This window comes from Oncorhynchus keta, chromosome 18 (genome assembly GCF_023373465.1).
Source record: "Oncorhynchus keta strain PuntledgeMale-10-30-2019 chromosome 18, Oket_V2, whole genome shotgun sequence".
Lineage (NCBI taxonomy): Eukaryota > Metazoa > Chordata > Actinopteri > Salmoniformes > Salmonidae > Oncorhynchus > Oncorhynchus keta.
In genome coordinates, this window is record NC_068438.1 from 23191391 (window position 1) to 23216160 (window position 24770).

Here is a 24770-nt window from a genome sequence, read left to right on the forward strand (position 1 = left end):
AATGAACCAGTATTCTCTTATCAACACACTTAGTTATGTTATTCTTTTATGTAGGCCAGTGTTCTAAGTGTGTTTTTAATCTATAAACTCTACAGTGTGGGTGTAGCTGCTCATAGAAAGCAGGTCATTTGTGGTTCCAGCATTTCAGTGAGTAGGCAGGAGTCAGGCTGAGGTAGTGCATTATTATTAGCTCCCTGTTTTATTTGTTTCTCGATAAACATCTGGTAGCTTTGGGGGTCATTCTGTGACAGGTCGTCTAACATGGACCAGAACTGGTTGAACTGCTGCAAAACTTCCTGCTTTGTAATTTGTACTACCAGGGATGAAGACATATTTCTGAAAATGTTGAGGGATTTAGTTCAGTATACACACAGCTCGTTGGAGTTTTGCATTTGATTATGGTATGGCAAGGCACGCTAGCTATAGATGAACAAGCATGGAGATAATTCCTTGCTAGGTTAAATAACGTTTATGTTAGCTAGCTAACGTTACAGTAGTGTAGCTAAATAGCTACCCCAATACACCAGCCAGCAATGCCTTGAATACAATCAAACCATTTGGTACGAATGCTGTGAATCAGATGGAGTACAGTAGTTATCCTTTTAACACATGGAACTACTCACAGTAAACTTGCTTCAAGTTTTTGCGACCCTTGTTCTAACGTTACAGCTAAATGTTGACAAACTCAACTTTTGTCGCGAGTGCCCTCTTTTACTATAGAAAAGAGATGATAGGGGTGCATGCACGCCCTCTTTTGACAGGAGAGAGGTACTACTACTTTGTACTCAGCGGTGAACAGTGTCTGCATCCTTCAGACATGATGGCCCAGACACATAAACCTGTTTCATCACACCAGAGAAACAAATGACATGTTTAGATATGAAGCATAATTTATTTTCATTACAAGACAAATATATGATATAAATATGTTCTCATTCAGGTGCTAAAAATAAAATGTATGACAAACAAATAGTATAAAATGATTTCCTAAATAATGTATGCATTTCTGCAATAAACATGGCCATTATAAGGAGGTAAAATGACAGATATAGTACAGGAGGAAGAATGTCAGGAGCATCTTATGTTTCAGTTTGCTGTTCTGGTCATACATGAGTCTCCCTGATCATCCATTGTCTTATTCCTCTTCCTCCTCAGTAGCTCTGCGGATGGAAAAATAAAATGTAACATACAGTATTATGCAATTTCAAGAGGAGAAACAGAAGTGCACAGCAGATGTGTTCCTGATATGTAGAAAATCAACAAGGTAGGCCTATGCAACGAAGAGTTAGTGTACGTTTACCTCAATCATGTCGTAGATCCAGCCGAGGAACTCGGCCACCTTGGTGTAGACTCCGGGGTGGTTGGGCTCAGCACAGCCTGTACCCCAGCTCACCACCCCCACCAGTCTCCACACGTTGTCAATTTGACAGACCAGAGGACCCCCACTGTCCCCCTGGGAAGAGGACAGGAGCAGATACACACTGCTGTCAATCACACTGGTTATCAGACCACCACACTGATTGCTAGGGTTTGAGATATTGTTAAGTCACAGTGATTTAGGGGATATTGTGAAATACTGAAACCTGAGCTCAACTGAATTTGATCGGTTGGGCCTAGGAATAAAGCTGGTGTGCCCGCATGCCTTATGAGATTTGTCTTTGATAATTCAGAACAGTAATGGGGACACCTGGGGGAAAATATTCTCATTATCAAGAACCAATTTTACTTTTGTAAGAAACAACTCTCTGACCTTTGGTAAATCTCTTCATAAAACAAGCCACAGGAGGAAGAACTCAGGTATGTTTTATGAACTAACCTGACATGCGTCCACTTTGCCCTCTGTAAATCCAGCACAGAGCATGCGGGGGGTGATCTCTCCATTGTACATGCAGGAACTGTTGCATTTCTTGGTGCTTATCAGTGGAACCGGAGCTTCTTTTAGCGTGGCAGGGATGAGAACTGTCAAAGACAGTCAAACTAATGTAAATATACCTCTTATTTTTAGGACGTGACTGACTTTGTGCTATGAAAAAAACATTGAACCACTAATAGAGATACATTAAATTATTATATTTAAGTTCTATTATTCATTTAACATAGTCATACCATCATCCGGTTGAGTGTAGCCCCAGCCAGAGATCCAGCACTGTGTTCCTCCTGGAAGATCACGCTCGTACTGTGGCAGACAAATAGGCCTGATGGTATCTAAAAAATACAATTTAAGAGAATATTAACAATATTAGAAAACAGTGTAGGTCATTTTGAAGTTAATTTCAGTAATATTGGAACATGGTTTGGAACTGATTGCTGTAATAATATAGTTGAGTGTTTCAGTCAGCCAAAGGACTATGTGGTGCATTCAAAACAGAAGCAATCAAGTTCCCTGTCACCTGAGAAATTCAGTGGGGTTCGCAGTTTCATCAGAGCAATGTCATTGTCGTGGCTCCTGGGATTGTAGTTCTTGTTGTAGAGGATCTTTTCCACTGGATATCCAATGTACTGAGACATTTTAGCTGAACTGCGTGTGACAATACCAGCGTAGACCACCCAACTGGACACCTGTGGTAGCCTATAGCTGGAATGTTAAAAAAAGACACAAAGCAATGTATATCGAATAGATGGCTCTCCAATTCTCAATTGTATAAAGTATAACTGACTTTGAGCAAAATAAAGTGAGAGCTTTTACTGTCCCTAGTATTCACTACACTGTCATGAGTCAGTGACCTTTGACCTCAAACATCTAACCTCTTATCCCGAGGGGTCCTTGGGGGTCTTACTTGTGCACACAGTGGGCTGCTGTGACCACCCATTGGCTGGTGATGATGGTGCCTCCACAGGTGTGTCGGTTGCTGTAGTAGAGACTAACTTGCCAGGGCCATCTTCCTAAGGTAGCCTCAACTCCCCCAATTATCCTGGGAAGCTTAGCCCGGGTCCCACACTCTACACAGGCACAGGAAACAAACATGAAGGCATTTTTACAATTATATTTATTTAACCTTTATTTAACTAGGCAAGTCAGTTAAGAACAAATTCTTATTTACAATGACGGCCTACCAAAAGGCAAAAGGCCTCCTGCCTGGACAGGGGCTGGGATTAAAACTTTAAAATAAATTAAATAAAAATATAGGACAAAACACACATCACAACAAGAGAGACAACACAACACTACATAAAGAGAGACCTAAGACAACAACCTAGCATGGCAGCAACACATGACAACACAGCATGGTAGCAACACAACATGACAACAACATGGTAGCAACACAATATGGCAGCAGCACAGGGTACAAACATTATTGGGCACAGACAACAGCACAAAGGGCAAAAAGGTAGTTACAACAATACATCACAGAAAGCAGCCACAACTGTCAGTAAGAGTGTCCATGATTGAGTCTTTGAATGAAGAGATGGAGATAAAACTGTTCCGTTTGAGTGTTTGTTGCAGCTCGTCCAGTCCCTAGCTGCAGCGAACTGAAAAGATGAGCGACCCAGGGATGTGTGTGCTTTGGGGACTTTTAACAGAATGTGACTGGCAGAACAGGTGTTGTATGTAGAGGATGAGAGCTGCAGTAGATATCTCAGATAGGGGGAGTGAGGCCTAAGAGGCTTTTATAAATAAGCATCAACCAGTGGGTCTTGCGACAGGTATACAGAGGTGAATAGTTTACAGAAGAGTATAGACTGCAGTGATGTGTCCTATAAGGAGCATTGGTGGCAAATCTGATGGCTGAATGGTGAAGAACATCTTTTACCCAGATTACTTTACGTACATTGTATTGAGATAACTCATCACCGTACAGTATATACTGAGTGTACAAAACATTAGGAGCAGCTTTTTAATATTGACTTGCACCCCCTTTTGCCCTCAGAACAGCCTCAATTCGTCAGGGTATGGACTCGAAAGTGTCGAAAGCATTCCACAGGGATGCTGGCCCATGTTGACTCCAATGCTTCCTTCTGTTGTGTCAAGTTGGCTGGATGTCCTTTGGGTGGTGGACCAATGTGTAGCGCTATGAAGTCATGACTGAGAGGTCATATGAAGGTCATTGGGTCCTAGCGGTGTGTGAGATGCACAAATGTACAAGTTAATCCACTATTATGTTAGTGTTGTTAGTACCCTGCAGAAACTTACCAAAACATTTCAAAGCTATAACCTTCCCTGTGACGCAACTCCCCCTAAATAAAAACAAGTAGGTACATTAGAAAACCACATCCATTTTTTCTGCATCATTAGGTAATGCATTATCTCCTCAGACAGCTGCCATACCTTAACTGCCATATATTTTCCAGGCTGCTATTGTGTTCGGAGGTAATCTGTATAAAGCCATCTGTGTAGTTTGGTCCGATGTCGGTTAAGTTCACCCCCTTTTGCTTGGTCAGTCTGAAAATAAAATAAATCAGTTATATCTTCTATAAAAGCAGGCAAGATGGGAGTGTTCCTTTTAAAAAGTAATGTCTGATCTATGGGGCATAAGGCAAGCCTATAAACGAGGTATTAACAGAGCATTAAATAATCCATCATTAACTGGGAGCAATCAGCCTTATGGTTAGGTGAATAGCCTAGTATGTTCCCAAGATGCTTGGGCTATGTAGTAAGAAAATTATCTTAGTAGACTAGCCTTAGATATCCCAGCTGGCGGCAGACCAGGGTCCCCAGGGAAGAGTTCCATCTCTCATAGCACACAGGCAGCCAGGTGGGCACCTTCTCTAGCTGGATCTCCAAGAGAGAGTTCTCCGGGCTGATTCTGTAAAACACTGAACCTGATTGATAGAAAATAATCCCTCCAGAGACCAACTAGATCAACAGTAATGAACTGTGGTCTTGTTTGAGAGGGAAATGTTAAGCAGCTTATATCCAATAAATTATGTAGTCAATATAAACAGATCATTATTTAATGTTTTGATGTCGGTCGATAGACAGCTTCCACTCCTTTCCACTGACTGTGACCATGTAGAAGTTGTTAAAGAATTTATGAATTAACATATGTACTGTTATAAAGACAATTTTAGCTGTTATATAAACACATATGGTTTATATTACACAGCTCCAATCCAGATGTGTTGGTCATTACTGACATGCTGACCACACTGCTTGCGTCGTGTGCCTGAGCGTTGCCAAATAAATGTAAACATACATGTTATTCAATTATTGCACCCACACTGCTCACACGTGCCAACAAGCGTCTGAGTTGCCAAGGGCTAACATGCTGACCACACCACTAATGTGTTGAGCGTTGCAAAATAAATTTAAACAAACGTTATTCAATTATTGCACCCACACCGCCGCCCGCGCCAACAAGTGTCTGCGTTGCCAAGGGCTAAAATAGAAGTTCTATTTGTGACACTGATTGTGGTGCAAGTCCTGCATCTCCCATCACCTCATTGGTTTATATAAGCAGATACCCACTTGCCATCTCCTTATTGGTTATACCCACCGGGGGTGATTGAAAGATGAACTGAGTTTGGTTGGTCGTCGTGGTACCTATGAAAGTTAGATGCCAATCGCCATATAAAGTCCAAAGAAGAACACGCCTGAAAGGAGGAGAGATGACTAGAAATGATTCAATTGACCGTTTTATGTGTTGATTAATTGTCGGAGTAGAGGACCTTGTGCATTTCAGGTCAAATAAAACTCATCGTTTATATCCCAGGACAAATTAGCTTGCAACAGCAAGCTAGCTAAATAGGACACATTAGCTAGCAACTGCAAGCTAGCTAGCTGAATTGCCATAAATGTTTAATGCTTTTCGACCGGTCCCCAAATTCATATAATTGGTTCAGAGTTTGTTTTTATATTTTAACCTGCGTGTCGTGATTGTGTTTGGTGTGGGGGGACAAAATCAATTTGCGCACAATGGCACACGATAGTACACACTTGCAGCCGGTTTAGGTACGGTGTGAGTCGTGTTTAACCTTTCTACCGCAGGAACCCCTCGACAACATAAGACTTCTCCAACCTCATGGGGATAGGGCTGTCTACTGCCCCCGCTGGAGTAATTCCGTGCCCATAGTAAACATAATATTTTTTTGTCAAAAGTTGCTAATATATGCAAATAAAAAATATTATTGAATAGAAAACACTCTAAAGCTTCTAAAACCATTTAAATTATGTCTGTATGTAAAGCAGAACTCTCAGGGCAGTCATTCTCCCAAACTCTCTCTTGTCATCATGAAAGTTGGCCCAACTTTGACGTCATCGCCCCCACCCTTCCCAAGCAGTTACAGGTCTGGGAACAGTCTCTCTGTCTTCAGCGCGATCTCAGCTTTCAATGGGGCTTCTCATTGTGAGAATCGCGTGCTCACGAGAGTTTTGGCGGGCCGAAACCTTTCGGTCACGCGAAAAAACAGGTCACTTTTATGCGCGCTCTGCTCAGGTCCTGTCTTTTTTCCAAGATCGATTATACAATGCATGCGTTTCTGTTCGTCCTCACGATTGCTGTACACCTTTATAACATGTTAAAGCTTGATTATGAAGTTAGTTTGACAAGTTTAATCGACATATAATATGTAAGTTCAACGTTTTGGTGTGCATCCACTTGACTTTTGGCTACATTTCAACCGAAATGTGTCGTGTTTGAGAACCGAAAGACACAGACTGCAAAACTAAGCTGTTTTTGGTAAGTATAATTCCTTCCAGGTCTTCTGATGGAAGAACAGCAAAGGTAAGGGAATATTTATGTGGTAAATTTGGGTTTATGTGGACTCCAAGATAGAGGAGCCATAATGCTACTTTTTGAGTGCCGACTCATAGTATAGCCTAGTGAACGAAACCTGTAACATTAAAAATAAATGTAACACAGCGATTGCATTCAGAAGAAGTGTATCTAACTATATATATGTAGAACATGCATATATAGTCAAAGTTTATGATGTGTATTCCTTGTTAGCTGACGTTATCTGCCGGAGCTATCGTCATTTCTCAGGACATTTGAGTAGCATTTTTTGAACGATGCATCATTGTAAACAGAGATTTATGGATATATATAGCATATTATTGAAAAAAACATAAATGTACTGTGTAACATGTTATATTACTGTCATCTGATGAAGATTTCAAAAGGTTAGTGCATTATTTTTCTTTTAATCCTGCGTTTGTTGATTGCATATTTTTTTCAACTTGGCTATGCAAATTAGCCGTGTCTTCGGTGGTGGTTTGACATAAATATGTGCTATGTTTTCGTCGTAAAACATTTTAGAAATCTGACTTGCTGGGTAGATAAACAAGGTGTTTATCTTTCATTTGAGCCATTGTACTTGTTAATGTGTGGAGGTTAAATATTTTTAGGAATATTTTTGCGTTCCATGCGCCACCTTCCAGCTGAACGTGGGGGGTTCCAAAATTGGAACCCTAGTCCCCTTCTGGTTAATGCAACCGCTGTGTCAGATTTAAAAAAAACTTTAAGGAAAAAGCAAAATCTGAGAACGGCGCTCAGAAGCCAGAGGAACAGCCAGAGGAATATCCCCCATTTTGGAATCAACAAAGTTAGAAACAACACCATAAATATTCACTTACCTTTGATGATCTTCATCAGAAGGCACTCCCAGGAATCCCAGTTCGACAATAAATTACTGATTTGTTCCATAAAGTTCCATCATTTATGTCCAAATAGCCACTTGTTGTTAGTGTGTTCAGCCCAGTAATCCGAGGTGCAGGCACTTCATCCAGACAAAAACTCAAAAAGTTCCATTACAGTCCTTTAGAAACATGTCAAACGATGTATGGAATCAATCGTTAGGATGTTTTTAACATAAAACATCAATAATGTTCCAACCGGAGAATTCCTTTGTCTTCAGAGAACCAATGGAACGAGAGGTAACTCTGTCGGGAGCGCGTGTCATGAGACCAAGGCTCTCTGCCAGACCACTGACTCAAAGAGTTCTCATGAGCCCCTCCTTTATAGTAGAATCCTCATTCAAATTTCAAAAGACGGTTGACATCTAGTGGAAGCCCTAGGAAGTGCAACCTCATCCATATCTCAATGTCTATTCGGTAAGCCAAGCTTTGAAAAACTACAAACCTCAGATGTCCCACTTCCTGGTTGGATTTTTCTCAGGTTTTCGCCTGCCATATGATTTCTGTTATACTCACAGACATCATTCAAACAGTTTTAGAAACATCAGGGTGTTTTCTATCAAATACCAATAATAATATGCATATGTTAGCATCTGGGACAGAGTGGGAGGCAGTTCACTCTGGGCACGCTATTCATACAAAAGTGAAAATGCTGCCCCCTATCCCAAAAATGTTTTCAGGAAGAGTGTTTGAATACTGATGTTAACCTTTCTGGTTATAACCTTTTTCGGCAAGACAGCTCTTCTTAAGGTGGGGGAGTGGCAATCTATACCAAGGATCACCTTCAGTGCTTGGTTGTCTCCATCAAGTCTGTCCCCAAACAATTTGATTTGCTGGTTTTAAGCTTTAAACTTTCAAATAGCTCTTTGTTGACTGTTGCTGGGTGCTATTGTCCTCCATCAGCACTGGCCTGTACCCTACCTGCCCTAAGCTCTCTCCTGGCCCCTTACACAGAGACTAAAACAGGAAGCTCCCGCGCTCAGGTCTGTTCAACACTGGTCCGACCAATCTGATTCCACGCTTCAAGATTGCTTCGATCGCGTGGATTGGGATATGTTCTGCATTGCGTGAAACAACAACATTGACGAATACGCTGACTCGGTGAGCGAGTTTATTAGAAAGTGCACCGGCGAACCCACAGCAACTATGAAAACATTCCCAAACCAGAAAATGTGGATTGATGGCGGCATTAGCACGAAACTGAAAGTGCAAACCACTGCTTTTAACCGGGGCAAGGTGACCGGGAAAATGACCGAATACAAACAGTGTAGTTATTCCCTCCGCAAGGCAATCAAACAAGCTAAGCGTCAGTATAGAGATAAAGTAGAGTCGCAATTCAACGGCTCAGACATAAGAGGTATGTGGCAGGGTCTACAGTCAAACACGGATTACAAAAGAAAACCAAACACACCGCGGACCAGGATGTCTTGCTCCCAGACAGACTAAACAACTTCTTTGCTCGCTTTGAGGACAATACAAGTGCCACTGACACGGCCCGCTACCAAAAGCTGCGGGCTCTCCTTCACTGCTGCGGACTTGAGTAAAACATTTAAACGTGTTAACCCTCACAAGGCTGCAGGCCTAGACGGCATCCCCAGCCGCGTCCTCAGAGCATGCGCAGACCAGCTAGTTGGTGTGTTTACGGACATATTCAATCAATCCTTATCCCAGTTTGCTGTTCCCACATGCTTCAAGAGGGCCACCATTGTTCCTGTTCCCAAGAAAGCTAAGGTAACTGAGCTAAACGCCTTCTGTAGCTCAGTTGGTAGAGCATGGCGCTTGTAACGCCAGGGTAGTGGGTTCGATCCCCGGGACCACCCATACGTAGAATGTATGCACACATGACTGTAAGTCGCTTTGGATAAAAGCGTCTGCTAAATGGCATATATTATTATTATTATTATTATTTATATTATTATTATTCCGCCCCGTAGCACTCACTTCCGCCATCATGAAGTGCTTTGAGAGACTAGTCAGGGACCATACCACCTCCACCCTACCTGATACCCTAGACCCACTCCAATTTGCTTACCGCTCTAATAGGTCCACAGACGACGCAATCGCAACCACACTGCACACTGCACACTGCCGTAACCCATCTGGACAAGAGGAATACCTATGTGAGAATGCTGTTTATTGACTACAGCTCAGCATTTAACACCATAGTACCCTCCAAACTCATCATCAAGCTCGAGACCCTGGGTCTGGACCCCGCCATGTGCAACTGGGTACTGGACCTCCTGACGGGCCGCCCCCAGGTGGTGAGGGTAGGTAACAACATCTCCACCCCGCTGATCCTCAACACAGGGGCCCCACAAGGGTGCGTTCTGAGCCCTATCCTGTACTCCCTGTTCACCCACGACTGCGTGGCCATGCACGCCTCCAACTCAATCATCAAGTTTGCAGACAACACTACAGTGGTAGGCTTGATTACCAACAACGACGAGACGGCCTACAGGGAGGAGGTGAGGGCCCTCAGAGTGTGGTGTCAGGAAAATAACCTCACACTCAACGTCAACAAAACGAAGGAGATGATCGTGGACCTCAGGAAACAGCAGAGGGAGCACTCCCCTATCCACATCGACAGGACAGTAGTGGAGATGGTAGTAAGTTTTAAGTTCCTCTGCGTACACATCACGGACAAACTGAATTGGTCCTCCCACACATACAGCGTGGTGAAGAAGGTGCAGCAGTGCCTCTTCAACCTCAGGAGGCTGAAGAAATTCGGTCACCAAAAGCACTCACAAACTTCTATAGATGCACAATTGAGAGCATCCTGTCGGGCTGTATCACCGCCTGGTACGGCAACTGCTCCACCCACAACCGTAAGGCTCTCCAGAGGGTAGTGAGGTCTGCACAACGCATCACCGGGGGTAAACTACCTGCCCTCCAGGACACGTACACCACCTGATGTCACAGGAAGGCCATAAAGATCATCAAGGACAACAACCAACCGAGCCACTGCCTGTTCACCCCGTTATCTTCCAGAAGGCGAGGTCAGTACAGGTGCATCAAAGCAGTGATCGAGAGACTGAAAAACAGCTTCTATCTCAAGGCCATCAGACTGTTAGACAGCCACCACTAACATTGAGTGGCTGCTGCCAACATCTTCCAGCCACTTTAATAATTGAAAAATATATGTAAAAAATGTATCACTAGCCACTTTAAACAATGCCACTTAATATAATGTTTACATACCCTACATTACCCTACATCTCATATGTATATACTGTACTCTATACCATCTACTGCATCGTGCCATCTTTATGTAATACATGTATCACTAGCCACTTTAAACAATGCCACTTAATATAATGTTTACATACCCTACATTACCCTACATCTCATATGTATATACTGTACTCTATACCATCTACTGCATCTTGCCATCTTTATGTAATACATGTATCACTAGCCACTTTAAACAATGCCACTTTTATATGTTTACATACCCTACTACACATCTCATATGTATATACTGTACTTGATACCATCTACTGCATCTTGCCTATGCAGTTCTGTACCATCACTCATTCATATATATTTATGTACATATTCTTTATCCCTTTACACTTGTGTGTATAAGGTAGTTCTTGTGAAATTGTTAGGTTAGATTACTCGTTGGTTATTACTGCATTGTCGGAACTAGAAACACAAACATTTCGCTACACTTGCATTAACATCTGCTAACCATGTGTATGTGACAAATAACATTTGATTTGATTTTGATTTGAAGTCTGAATTTGTCCTGCTATGTTCCCTAAACTGGGACATACAAATAACACCTGACCAAGTCCTAAAGCAATGGGACTCCCTAAATCTTTCTCAGATTATTACCACAAGGTATGACTCCAAACACCCAGAAAAGGCTACTCTCCTCGATGTTATCCTCACAAATAATCCTGATAGGTATCAGTCTGGTGTTTTCTGTAATGACCCTTAGTGATCACTGTTTTACAGTCTGTGTTCATAATGGCTGCTCAGTGAAACAACCTGTCCTGATTTGTCATAGATGCTTGCTAAAACACTTCAATGAGCAAGCCTTCCTTCATGAACTGGCCTTTGTAAAATGGTATAGAATCAGCTCTGTCGAAGACACTTGGACCTTATTTTGATATTTTCAGTGGTATTGTTAACGACCACACCCCCATAAAGAAAATGAGAATTAAAAACAGGTTCAGCCCCTGGTTCGACCGTGATCTTGCCGAGTTACTCCACCTCAAGAATTGCATTTGGCGAAAGGCTCGGCACACGCATACTCAGGCTGACTGGCTATCGTTCAGGAAAATTAGAAATAAGTGCACTCAGGCTATCCTGAAGGAGAAAGTTAGTTACTTTAACCCTTGTGTTGTCTTAAGGGTAAAACATGACCCGCTACTATGTTTAACAGCAGAGAAAACCCCCTAAATTATATTTTTCAATTTGAAATTTGATGACTTTTGCTAGAGCGACCCCAACATTAGAAAAAGTGAAACATCGCCCTTGTTCATATTTCCATGAAAGCTGTACACCACCAGGGTACAAATATTGTCTTTGGGTAATTTTTGACCTGGCAGTTATAAAATAATTTACACACCACAAAACCACAAAGACACACACACACACAATGAGAAATTGAGATTATGTATGCTACTGATTAAACTCAGACAAAACAAACATTTTCTTGTGCATAAGCAGCATCTCCCCTCCACGACCCCACACATGACCCAAGTTCACAGACAAAATAAAAACAATTTCAGACAAAATAAACATTTCTTGAAAGCATTGTTTACTAATGGGGAATGGTCAGAGGCTATAAAGTTTCTGCAGATGGCAGTTCCCCCAGTACTCCCTTTGCTGAAGCCATGAGTGCACGTTTCAGTGCCCAACAGGTCGTAGATCAGATTTTTTCAGATGTCCAGGAGGAACAAGAGAACAATGATTTAGAAGACGAGGAGGTATCTGAAGAAGAAGATGGGGAAGAATACAACCCAGAGCACAATGCATCATCTTCAGAAGAAGAAAAATCCCCCAAGCTGAAAGAGAGACATTTTTGTCAAAGAACAGCAAAATAACATGGCCCTTGTCACCATATGTCAACCAGGATAGGATGGCAGTGCAAAATGTCATAATGATGACCCCAAGGCCCACAAGACATGCAGTTGCCCATGCTCAGGACATCGCCTCAACATTCTACATGTTCATCACACCAGCCATCGAAAAAATTATCCTGGAGATTACAAATTTGGAGCGTTTCTGTAAATATGGAGACAACTGGAAAAGGATGGATGAGATTGACCTGCATGCCTACATAGGGCTGCTAATCTTAGCGGGTGTGTATAGGTCCCGAGGTGAGGCTACATGTAGTCTCTGGGTTGCAGAGAGTGGAAGGGCGATTTTCCGTACCACAATGCCACTGAAAGTCTTTCACACTTTCTCAAGAATGCTACGATTTGAAAACCCTGAGTCAAGACCTGCAAGATGTGTGAGAGACAAACTGACGGCCATAAGAGAGGTCTGGGAGAAGTGGGTGGAGCGTCTGCCATACCTCTACAACCCTGGGCCTGAAATAACAGTAGATGAGCAACTGGTATATGATTTTCAATGTTCATTTTATTATGTATTGCTGTAATATCATTGATTTATGTGATTGTTTTCTGTGACACTGATACTAATTACTGATAGTAATCTCTTTTGTCAAAAGGTCGCTGTCCTTTCCGGCAGTATATGCCCAGCAAGCCAGCATGGTATGGGATCAACATATGGGTGGCCTGTGAGGCACAATCCAACTACGCTTGGAAGATGCAAGTTTACACAAGGCCAACCAGTGGAGGCCCGGAGAAGAACCAGGGGATGCGGGTTGTGCTTGATGTGACAGATGGACTGAGGGGGCACAATGTCACGTGTGACAATTTCTTCACCTCTTATGGACTCAGCCAGCTGCTCCTGCAGAGGAAGATCACCATGGTTGGCACAGTTAGAAAGAACAAGCCTGAGCTCCCCCCTGCACTCCTCGCAACAAGGGGGAGAGAGGCCTTCTCATCAACTTTTGCCTACACCCCCACCACCACTCTAGTTTCTTACCTCCCAAAGAGGAACAAGAATGTGGTCCTCCAGAGCACACTGCACAAAATGCCTGAGATCAGTGATTGTGAGGACAGGAAGCCAGCCATCATCCTGGACTACAACCACAACAAAGGAGACGTGGACAACCTGGATAAGGTGAATGGAACTTACAGCTGCAGGAGGATGACTTCCCGCTGGCCCCTGGTCATTTTCCATAACATCATTGATGTGTCCTCATACAATGCCTTCGTGATATGGAACAAGGTCAACCCTACCTGGGTGCCTGATAAGCGGAACAAGAGGAAGGTGTTCCTGGAGCAGCTGGGAAAGGCACTTGTAACCCCACACATTCAAAGAAGGGAGCGCCTCCCCCCACAGCAGCCTCTGCAGCGCTTCTGAAAGCTGTTCAGGGGACTGAATCTTGTCCTGATCCACCTGAGGCTGTAGCTGGGGCAAGCAAGAGGGGGGATGCCAATTCTGCCCCCCAAAGAAGGACTGTAAAACACATGTGAGAAATACATCTGCAAAGTCCATGCACACACACTGTCCTACATGTGATAATTAGAGTTGATTGATTTATGTTCTTCACATTTTTGTTTTGTATCTATTATCTTGTTTTATCCTTATTTATTGTTGTTTATACACCTTGTGGGTGGGGGCAATGGTTAAACAAATGGGAGAAGACTAGTATTTTGTAGTTGTATTCCTCATTGTACAGTATATAAGAATATATCACTATGCTGCCAAAACAGTTCCAGACTGTTATTGTTTCCCTTCAATGAAATGCATTCAAAACTACTTTCTGCACATTTCTACTACTTTCTTAAGCTATACAAGTGCTATCGCTTGCTAAAAAAAAATATGTTTACACCTATGCAGTATCTTTAGCAATAATAATAATAATAAACCTCTACTTTAGTAAAGAAAACAATTATGACAGGTGTGTTGTAATAAAAACGAGTGGTGTCCACTGATTAAATGCAGTCTTTCGGCATTGTGAAGAGGGAAAATGCAGATATTCACAAAGTTTGTAATGAATGACAGGTTTTTTCTTCATGCAAACTAGATTTGGGGATTAAAATTAAAAGAAGATGCTTTATTTTAGGGGATACGTGAAGGCGGGTCATTTTTTTTACCCTTAGGACAAGATAAGTATACAGAATGTTAAGACTACACAATGGTCACGCAGAAGTTCTGGAAAATGGTTAAATACCTGGAGAATAAACCCTCCTCCTCAAGCTGCCCATGTCCCTTAATGTTAATGATGTGCTTGTTACTGTCAAGAAGCACATGGCTGAGCTCTTTAATCACCATTTCATTAAGTCAGGATTCCTATTTGACTCAGCCATGCCTCCTTGCCCGTCCAACATTTCCTCATTTCCCACCCCTTCTAATGTGACTATCCCCAATGCTTCTCCCTCTTTCCCCCCTGCCCCACTACAAAGTTTCTACCTGCAGGCTGAGTCCCAGGTGCTAAAGGAGCTCCTTAAACTTAAAAAATCTGGGTCAGATGATTTAGACCCTTTCTTCTTCAAGGTTGCTGCTCCTATCATAGCCAAGCCTATCTCTGACCTTTTTAACCTGTCTCTCCTTTCTGGGGTGGTTCCCATTGCTTGGAAGGCAGCCACGGTTCATCCTTTATTTAAAGGGGAGATAAAGCTGATTCTTACAGTTAAAGGCCTATTTCTATTTTGCCCTGTTTATCAAAAATGCTGGAAAAACTTGTAAATAATCAACTAACTGGCTTTCTTGATGTCTATAGTATTCTCTCAGGTATGCAATTTGGTTTCCGCTCAGGTTATGGATGTGTCACTGCAACCTTAAAGGTCCTCATTGATGTCACCATTACCCTTGATTCTAAGCAATATTGTGCTGCTATTTTTTTATTAACGTGGCCAAAGCGTTTGATATGGTAGACCGTTCCATTCTTGTGGGCTGGCTAAGGAGTATTGGTGTCTCTGAGGGGTCTTTGGCCTGGTTTGTTAACTATCTCTCTCAAAAGGTGCAGTCTATAAAGTCAGAAAATCTACTGTCTCGGCCACTGCCCGTCACCAAGGGAGTACCCCAAGGCTCGATCCGAGGCCCCACGCTTTTCTCAATTTACAACAACAACATAGGCAGGCAGTAGGAAGCTCTCTCATCCATTTATATGCAGATGATACAGTCTTATACTCAGCTGGTCCCTCCCAGGATTTTGTGTTAAATGCTCTACAAGAAAGTTTTCTTAGTGTCCAACAAGCTTTCTCTACCCTTAACCTTGTTCTGAACACCTCCAAAACAAATGTCATGTGGTTTGGTAAAAATAATTATCCTCTTCCCACAGGTGTTATTACGACCTCTGAGGGTTTAGAGCTTGAGGAAGTACATTTACATTTACATTTACATTTAAGTCATTTAGCAGACGCTCTTATCCAGAGCGACTTACAAATTGGTGCATTCACCTCATACAAGTACTTGGGAGTATGGCTAGATGGTGCAATGTCGTTCTCTCAGCACATATCAAAGCTACAGGCTAAAGTTAAATCTAGACTTGGTTTCCTCTATCGTAAAAACTCCTCTTTCACCCTAGCTGCCAAACTAACCCTGATTCAGATGACCATCCTACCCATGCTAGATTACGGAGACATAATTTATAGATTGGCAGGTAAGTGTGGTTTCGAGCGGCTAGGTGTTCTTTACCATTTGGCCATCAGATTTTCTACCAATGCTCCTTATAGGACACATCACTGCACTCTATACTCTTCTGTAAACTGGTCATCTCTGTATACCCGTCGCAAGACCCACTGGTTGATGTTTATTTATAAAAGCCTCTTAGGTCTCACTCCCCCTATCTGAGATATCTACTGCAGCTCTCATCCTCTACCTATAGCACCCATTCTGCCAATCACATTCTGTTAAAGGTCCCCAAAGCACACACATCCCTGGGTCGCTCATCTTTTCAGTTCGCTGCAGCTAGGGACTGGACGGGCTGCAACAAACACTCAAACGGGACAGTTTTATCTCAATCTCTTCATTCAAAGACTCAATCATGGACACTCTTACTGACAGTTGTGGCTGCTTTCTGTGATGTATTGTTGTAACTACCTTTTTGCCCTTTGTGCTGTTGTCTGTGCCCAATAATGTTTGTACCCTGTGCTGCTGCCATATTGTGTTGCTACCATGTTGTTGTCATGTTGTGTTACTACCATGCTGTGTTGTCATGTATTGCTGCCTTGCTATGTTGTCTTAGGTCTCTCTTTATGTAGTGTTGTGTTGTCTCTCTTGTTGTGATGTGTGTTTTGTGCTATATTTTTATTGTATTTACTTTTTCTTTTTATCCAAGGCCCTGTCCCTGCAGGAGGCATTTTGCCTTTGATTAGGCCATCATTGTAAATAAGAATTTGTTCTTAACTGACTTGCCTAGTTAAATAAAGGTTGAATGAAATAAATCACAACAAATGTTGTGATAAACCATAAAACTACTTTCTGCCTGACCAATCAAGTGCGTCCCAAATCATACCCTACAGTGCCTTCAGAAAGTATCCATACCCCCTTGACTTGTTCCACATTTTGTTGTGTTACAGCCTGAATTCCAAATGAATTTTTTAAAAATCTTACCCATCTACACACAATTACCCCATAATTACAAAGTGAAAACATGATTTTTGAAATGTTAGCAAATTTACTGAAAATTTCATTCAGAAATATCTAATTTACATAAGTATTCATAAGTCAATACTTTATAGAAGCACCTTTGGCAGCGATTACAGCTGTGAGTCTTTCTGGGCAAATCTCTAAGAGCTTTCCACAGCTGGATTGTGCAACATTTGCCCATTATTCCTCTCAAAATTCTTCAAGTAGATTGAAGTCAAAACTGTAACTCGGCCACTCAGGAAAACTTACTGTCTTCTATGTAAGCAACTCCAGTGTAGGTGTGGCCTTGTTTTAGGTTATTTTGCCTGTGCTCAGCGCCATTCCATTTATTTTTTATCCTGAAAAACTTAATGATACCCATAACATGATACAGCCACCAAAATATGGAGAGTGGCACTCAGTAATGTGCGGTATTGGATTTGTACCCAACATAACTATAAGGGCACAAGGCGAGACCCAAATGCAGACACGGGAGGCAGATGGGTTGAGTCTTTCATATTTATTATAATCCAAATGGGTTTGCAAGAGAATGGTCATGGACAGGCAAAAAGTCAAAACCAGTTCAGAGTCCAGAGTGGCAGGCAGGCTCAAGGTCAAGGCATGCTGGTACAGAGTCCAGAAACAGGCCAGGGTCAAAGCCGGGAGTACTAGCAAAAGGAGAATAGAAAAAGTAGGAGCATGGGAAAAAACATGCTGGTTGACTTGAATATACAAGACTAGCTGGCACAGAGAGACAGGAAACATAGGGATAAATACACCGGGGAAAATAAGCAACACCTGGAGGGGGTGGAGACAGTCACAAGGACAGGTAAAACAGATCAGGGCGTCCTATCAGGGTGCATACCTATCAGATCCCCCCCACCCCTCTCTAGGGACGCCAATAGGCGTCCTATCTGGGTGCATACCTGGCTGACCGGGGTGTCGGCGGTGAAAATCGGCGATGAGGGCCGGGTCCAGGATGTCTTTAGCAGAAACCCAGCACCTCTCCTCCAGGCCATAACCCGCCCAGTCAACCAGGTACTTGAAATCCCTGCCCCATGGTTGAACCTTCAGGAGGCTTCTCACAGTATACGCTGGCTTGCCATCAATGACACAGGAGGGAGGGATGGGCCTAGAAACAGAAGTCAGAGGACTGTGAGACAAGGGCTTAATCCTGGACACTTGAAAGGTAGGGTGAACACGGAGGGTACGGGGCAACAGCAGATGGACAGCAGTGGGACTAATGACTCTAGAATGGGGAAAGGACCAATGAAACGAGGGGAAAGTTTACGGGATTCTACCCGGAGGGGTAGGTCCCGAGTGGACAACCATACCCATGCCCAACAGCGAGGAGCCGCGGTGGCGGTCCGCTTGTCGACGATACCTGGAGGTGGTCTTGAGAAGAGTCACCCGAGCTCTTTTCCAGGTATGCCGACAGCGGTGGACGAACATCTGGGCTGAAGGTATCTTGACCTCAACTTCTTGCTCTGGGAAGAGCGGGGGCTGATGCCGCATGGAGCATTCGAAGGGGGATAGTGCTGTAGCCGAGCAGGGGAGAAAGTTTCTGGCATATTCCACCCAGACCAGTTGCTGACTCCAGGTGGTGGGGTTACTGGCAACAAGACACCGGAGTGCTGTCTCCATATCTTGATTGGCTCACACCGACTGGTCGTTAGATTGAGGATGAAACCCAGAAGACAGGCTGGCTGATGACCCGATAAGAGTGCAGAACGTCTTCCAGCATTGGGACGAAAACGCAGGACCCCAGTCCTAGATGATGTCAACCGGGAGTCCATAGATTTGGAAGACGTGCTTTACCATAAACTGGGCCGTCTCCTTGGCTGAAGGTAACTGCGGAAGAGGGATGAAATGGGCGGCCTTGGAGAATCTGTTAACCACTGTCAGGATGGTGGTATTGCCATCTGATGGAGGAATCCCAGTGACAAAATCCAGGAAAATATGGGACCAGGGGCAAAGAGGGACAGGGAGTGGCTGTAGGAGGCCAGACGGAGCTTGCCGCGGAGTCTTGCTTTGCACACACACCATGCATGCGGCAATGAAGGCCGAGACATCAGGAACGATGGTGGGCCACCAGAAGCATTGACGGAGGAAAGACAGAGTTTGACGAGTACTAGGATGACAGGTAAGCCTGGAGGAGTGAGCCCATTCCAGGACCTGAGACTGGACTGAATCAGGAACAAACAGCCGGTTAACCCCCCCCCCGGGTCTGACTGGGAACACTGTGCATTGCGGACCAGAGCCTCAATTTTCCAAACATCAGAAGCCTCCAAACAAGAGGCAGGGAGGATGGTCTCTGATTCAGACAGAGTGGCAGTGGAATTGTAAAGACGGGATAGAGCATCCTGTTTCACGTTTTTTGACCCTGGGCGAGAGAAAGTACAATTTAACCTGATAAATAACATAGCCCAACATGCTTGCCTTGCCTCTCCAGTCCTCCAGAACCATCTTAACAGCTAGGAGTTCTCAGTTCCCAACATCCTAGTTCCTCTCTGCAGAGTTGAGACGATGGGACATGAAGGCACAGGGATGAAGCTTTTGGTCCTGGATGGATCACTGAGAAAGAACGGCCCTATTCCCACGTCGAAAGGATGGCAGCAGTAGTAAAATGTTGCTTTAGATCCCCAAAAGCCTTGTGCGCTGCTGGAGACTATATGAATGGTACCTTGGGAGAGGTGAGTGCAGAGATGGGAACTGCCACGTTGCTGTTGCTCGGAATGAAACTGTGGTAGAAATGTGCAAATTCCATAAACCGTTGTAGCTGCACCCTGGATGTGGGCTGGGGCCAATCCAGCACCGTGCTCATCCATCTGAACATTCCCCTCAACAATAATGTATCCCAGAAAGGAGATGGTGGAGCTGTGGAACTCACACTTCTCAGCCTTTACAAACAACTGATTCTCCAGGAGACGCTGAAGGACCTGTCGAACATGGAGAATGTGTTCCTGGGCAGAACGAGAGAAAACCAGGATGTCGTCGAGGTAGTCAAAAACAAAACGTTTCAACATTTCCCGGAGCACATAGTTGACCAGGGCACTATACTATGTACACATAGTGTCCACTGGTAGTGTTGAAAGCTGTCTTCCACTCGTCTCGTTTGCGTATCCGCACAAGGTGGTAGGCATTTCGAAGGTCCAGTTTTGAAACTATAGTAGAGAGGTTCGAAAGCTGAGAAGAGGAGTGGTAGAGGGTACCGATTTTTAATCATAATGTCATTGAGGGCCCGGTAATCAATACATGGATGCAGGGTCTTGTCATTCTTCCCCATAAAGAAGAATCCTGCCGGCAGGAGAGGCAGAAGGGCGAATGCTCCCAAAAACCAGTGAGTCCTCGATGTACTCCTCCATGGCCTTGGTCTCAGGACCAGAAGAGAATATAGCTGGCCTCGAGGCGGTGTGGTGCCTGGAAGGAGGTTAATAGCACAATTGTAAGGACGATGTGGAGGAAGGGAGGTAGCACGAGCCTTGCTGAAAACCTCCATGAGGTCATGATACTCTGTGGGCACGGCAGAGAGATCCGAGAACGTAGATAACCCTGGAGGCAGATGTTTCGGAGAAGCCTGTGTGAATGGCAGTGTGAATGGCAGAACAAGCTCCAAACCAGGATGGAACCCCTAGTCCAGCCATTATCTGTGTTGTGCTTCTGGAGCCAAGAAAAAACCAAAACATGTATGTGAGGGGACTCAATGAGGAGGAGCTGAATTGACTCACTGTGATTTCCAGATACCCGCATATTAATGGGAACTGTGCTGTGCGTGACTCTACCAATGGAGCGGCCGTCTAGTGCCCTGGCATCCATGGAAACAGAGAGGAGTTGAGTTGGGATACTTAGTTCTGAGACCAGAGTAGCGTCCATGAAACTCTCATCTGCCCCAGAGTCAATAAGCTCCCGGAGAGACTTAGACTGTTCTCCCAACAGCAAGCTCACATAAAGGAGTTTAGGTAATGGGACAGAGGGTTCCACTTGTACCTACTAAGGCTTCAGGTCTCTTTACTGGGCAGGTGGCTATGTAAAGCCCTACAGCTCCACAATGCAGACAACAATTGGAGCTTAGCCTGCGGGAACGTTAATCACTGAGCGGTTTCCTTCTTCTCCGGCAACTGAGTTAGGAAGGACACCTGTATCTTTGTAGTGACTGCGTTATTGATACACCATCCAAAGCCTAATTAATAACTCTACCATGCTCATAGTGATATTCAATTTCTGCTATTTAATTTTTACCCATCTACAAATATGTGCCCTTCTTTGCGCTGCATTGAAAAACCTCCTTGGTCTTTGTCTTTGTGGTATCTGTGTTTGAAATTCACTGCTCGACTGAGGGACAAATGTGTGTGGAGTATAGAGATGACGTAGTCATTCAAAAACCATTTTAACACTATCTTAGCACATAGAGTGAGTCCATGCAACTTATTTGGTGACTTGTTAAGCACATTTTACCCGTGAACTTATTTAGGCTAGCCATAACAAAGGGGTTGAATACATATTTACTCAAGACATTTCAGCTTTTATTTGTAATAAACATATATTTTTTGAAAAACTACTTTGACTTTATGGGCTATTGTGTGCAGACCAGGGACAAAAACCATCTACATTTTATCACTTTTAAAGTCAGGCTGTAACACAACAAACTGTGGAAAAAGTAAAGGGGTGTGAATACTTTCGGAAGGCGCTGTATACCTTATTTAGTGCACTACTTTTGACTGGAGCTTATGGGGCAATACATAGGAATAAGCTGTTATTTGGGACATAGACAATCACACAGCCAAGATGACAGTCTATGTGGTGAGTGAGGGGCTGAGAGGCACAGACCTTTCCTGGGGTCAGCCACAGAGATGTCCTCAGTCACGTTACAGAAGGACGTCTCCTTGGTGTCCCCCAGCCCAGCTGGGCTCTGGGAAGAGGTAGGCCTCAACAACAACCTGACTGTGGGAGGGAAAACAACAACATGCAGAGTGAATTATAGTCGTAGTGGATGTAAAACAGATGTTCTTAATCTAGCTCTGTCATTGTGTGAGACATGATTATCATGCATAGTTAATCAGCTATAACAGACACATTGTAAAACATTCAAATACAGTGTTCTATATTCTGACATGTGGGGTTACTTCTGTTTTTCATCCACCACAGCAAGGAATCTGTATTGCACAAACATTAGAACATTGAACATGTCATCATTCTCTTCATGATTTGACACTTGAAGGATGTCTCACCTAGGAACCACACTCCGACTGCTAAGCCTCCGAGAAGTCCTACTGCACACACAGCAGCCAGTACTCTCACCAGTCTATTGGCTGACACTGGAGAACAGCTGAATTAGACACTGATAAGATATCAACTGGCCTGGGTATACTGATAAAAGGCATGTTAGCTGTCTGTCACACTGACATAGAGTGGAAGAGATAGCGACACAGCATGTAACAGCCATTACACAGTCTACAACTTGCACACAACTAAGGATGTGAACAAAGCATTCCACATGTAGGGAACGTGACCAGTGACAAAGATGAACGCTTAACATTTCACAGGCAGTGTCATAATCAACTGATTTACAGTAAATAAAGTCTGCATGGCAGCTGTGAGTTGTAGATGTGTACTGTACAACTCTAACTTAAGACCATGAGATACTAAAGTACTAAAGCTTAATGCTGCTATATACTCTAATTAGATAAGACTTTATATAGCATGCCTTGTTTGTGTACTAATTGGATAATGTTGTCAACTAATGATAGCCTGTGGTTTCAGCCCTATTAGACAGTGCACCACCTTGACCTTACTGTGATTTGTAGAATGGATTCCTCTCAGCCAGGCATGGCAGCTCTGACTCTGAGCTCCTCGGGCCTCTCCCAATCCTGTCTTCTCTGGGTGGAAAGAATGACTGACTGCCACAGGATTCTCAATCACAGATAATGTATCTCCATCAATATTCTGCAACAGATGTGATGAATAGAACACATACTATTCACATCAGTCTTCTGGAACACTGGATATGAAGATATGAAGATGAACCTATTCTTCCTGGCTGACTACCCTCCCCTTCTACACACACAGACGCCTCCTTATTCATCCCCTTTATCAAACATATTTCATTAGGATGACTGTGAAACAAGAGATCTCCGGAGGGTTTGTCCAGGTGTATGGAATTTGAATGGCAGGTGTGTAACGGTGCGTAGATAATGTCACAGGTGTCCAGGTGTGTGAACTGAAGCACAATGTATCATTCATAGCCATATGTGAGAATCCCAGCCAATGTGTCATACTTGTGCTGCAGACATATGGATTTGGGGCTCCCGAGTGGCGCAATGGTCTGAGGTACTGCATCTCAGTGCTAGAAGCGTCACTACAGACTCTGGTTAGATTCCAGGCTGTATCACAACCGGCTGTGATTGGGAGTCCTATAGGGCGGCGCACAATTGGTCCAGCGTCGTCCGGGTTAGGGTTTGGCCTGGAAAGGCTGTCATTGTAAATAAGGATTTGTTCTTAACTGACTTGCCTAGTTAAATAAAGGTTCAATCAAATAAATAAATCCAATTTACTCTACACAGTACCAGACCTATGCAGAAGGTATTTCACATGCAGGTGAATCAGACTACCTACAATTGTTTTCTATTGCAAGACATCATTAAAACCAAAAATGTCACATACTACAGGGTATTTCTAGCTCAAGCAATGAGATATTGTGGGAAAATAGGATGGCATTATATATTTACAAATCCCATCTGAAAACCATCTACTCCAACATGATGCTTAAACATTGTAATTTACCCCTAGAATCAACAGCAGTATGTTAACTCATGCACTGTATGCATATATTTCTCTTTAAGTTACCCTCTAGCTGTCTAATAGATAATACATGTACATTAGGAAAAAGTACACAATGTACATGTACTTGAAATACATTATGAGGATTGACAATAGATGATTAAAACCCATTAATAAATCATCATAGTTGTTGTTAAACAACACGCACAACAGCTAGTACATGTAAAGGAAATAGACAGAGGCATTATGAAAAGAACATCTGTTATCAGTGATGTTGACACTCAATGAGTGAGTCGATTGCCTAAAGACAGAGGGCAACAGAGAAGGTATCAAGGTGATAATGAAAGTAAATAGGGGTAAGGAGAGAGACATAGATATATGCCTGGAGTCTTACCATGTTTTCCTTGTATGGTCTGTTGTACAGAGGAGAGTGTGGCAGTGGGCTCTTCAGCGCTCATCTGTAGGCCTGTGTTAGGTTAGAGACAGAGATGCGCTCCACTCGCAGCTGGTCGACCATTTGCCATTTCACAGAATGCAACTCTGGATTTTCCCTTCACAAAGAGACAGTGAGGTCAGCAGTGGTTCTGCGCTGTTGAATGAACCTGTTGTTTTGCCAAGGGTGTCATGGGGCCTATGGAGGCAGGCTCAACCAGTTATTTGTGGGAGTGAACATCTCCAGAGATACCCCACAAGCCACTGATAGGGCAGGCAGAGGCACAGGTTGCTTAGTAACACCCTTACCTGTGCCAACAGAGCATCCACT

At 43.5% G+C, this 24770-nt stretch overlaps 1 protein-coding gene across 3 annotated transcripts; it reads right to left on the reverse strand.

Moving 5' to 3' along the window:
* Positions 1–867: 867 nt before the first annotated feature.
* tmprss5 (transmembrane serine protease 5) lies at positions 868–24624 on the reverse strand. Of its 3 annotated transcripts, none has more exons than XM_035757255.2 (13): positions 24402–24624; positions 23023–23173; positions 22459–22545; positions 22058–22171; positions 4620–4755; positions 4268–4381; positions 4133–4176; positions 2778–2940; positions 2391–2575; positions 2107–2205; positions 1817–1959; positions 1301–1453; positions 868–1160 (listed from the first exon to the last, which is right to left on the reverse strand). In XM_035757255.2, the coding sequence occupies exons 1-13, from the start codon at positions 24402–24404 to the stop codon at positions 1152–1154; spliced, it is 1401 nt and encodes a 466-aa protein (XP_035613148.1). In that variant the 5' UTR covers positions 24405–24624; the 3' UTR covers positions 868–1151. The 3 variants fall into 3 exon arrangements, with proteins under 3 accessions (XP_035613148.1, XP_035613147.1, XP_035613149.1); XM_035757254.2 differs by having other exon boundaries at positions 4620–4761; XM_035757256.2 differs by lacking the exons at positions 4133–4176; positions 4268–4381; positions 4620–4755 and having other exon boundaries at positions 24402–24622.
* Positions 24625–24770: the final 146 nt, after the last annotated feature.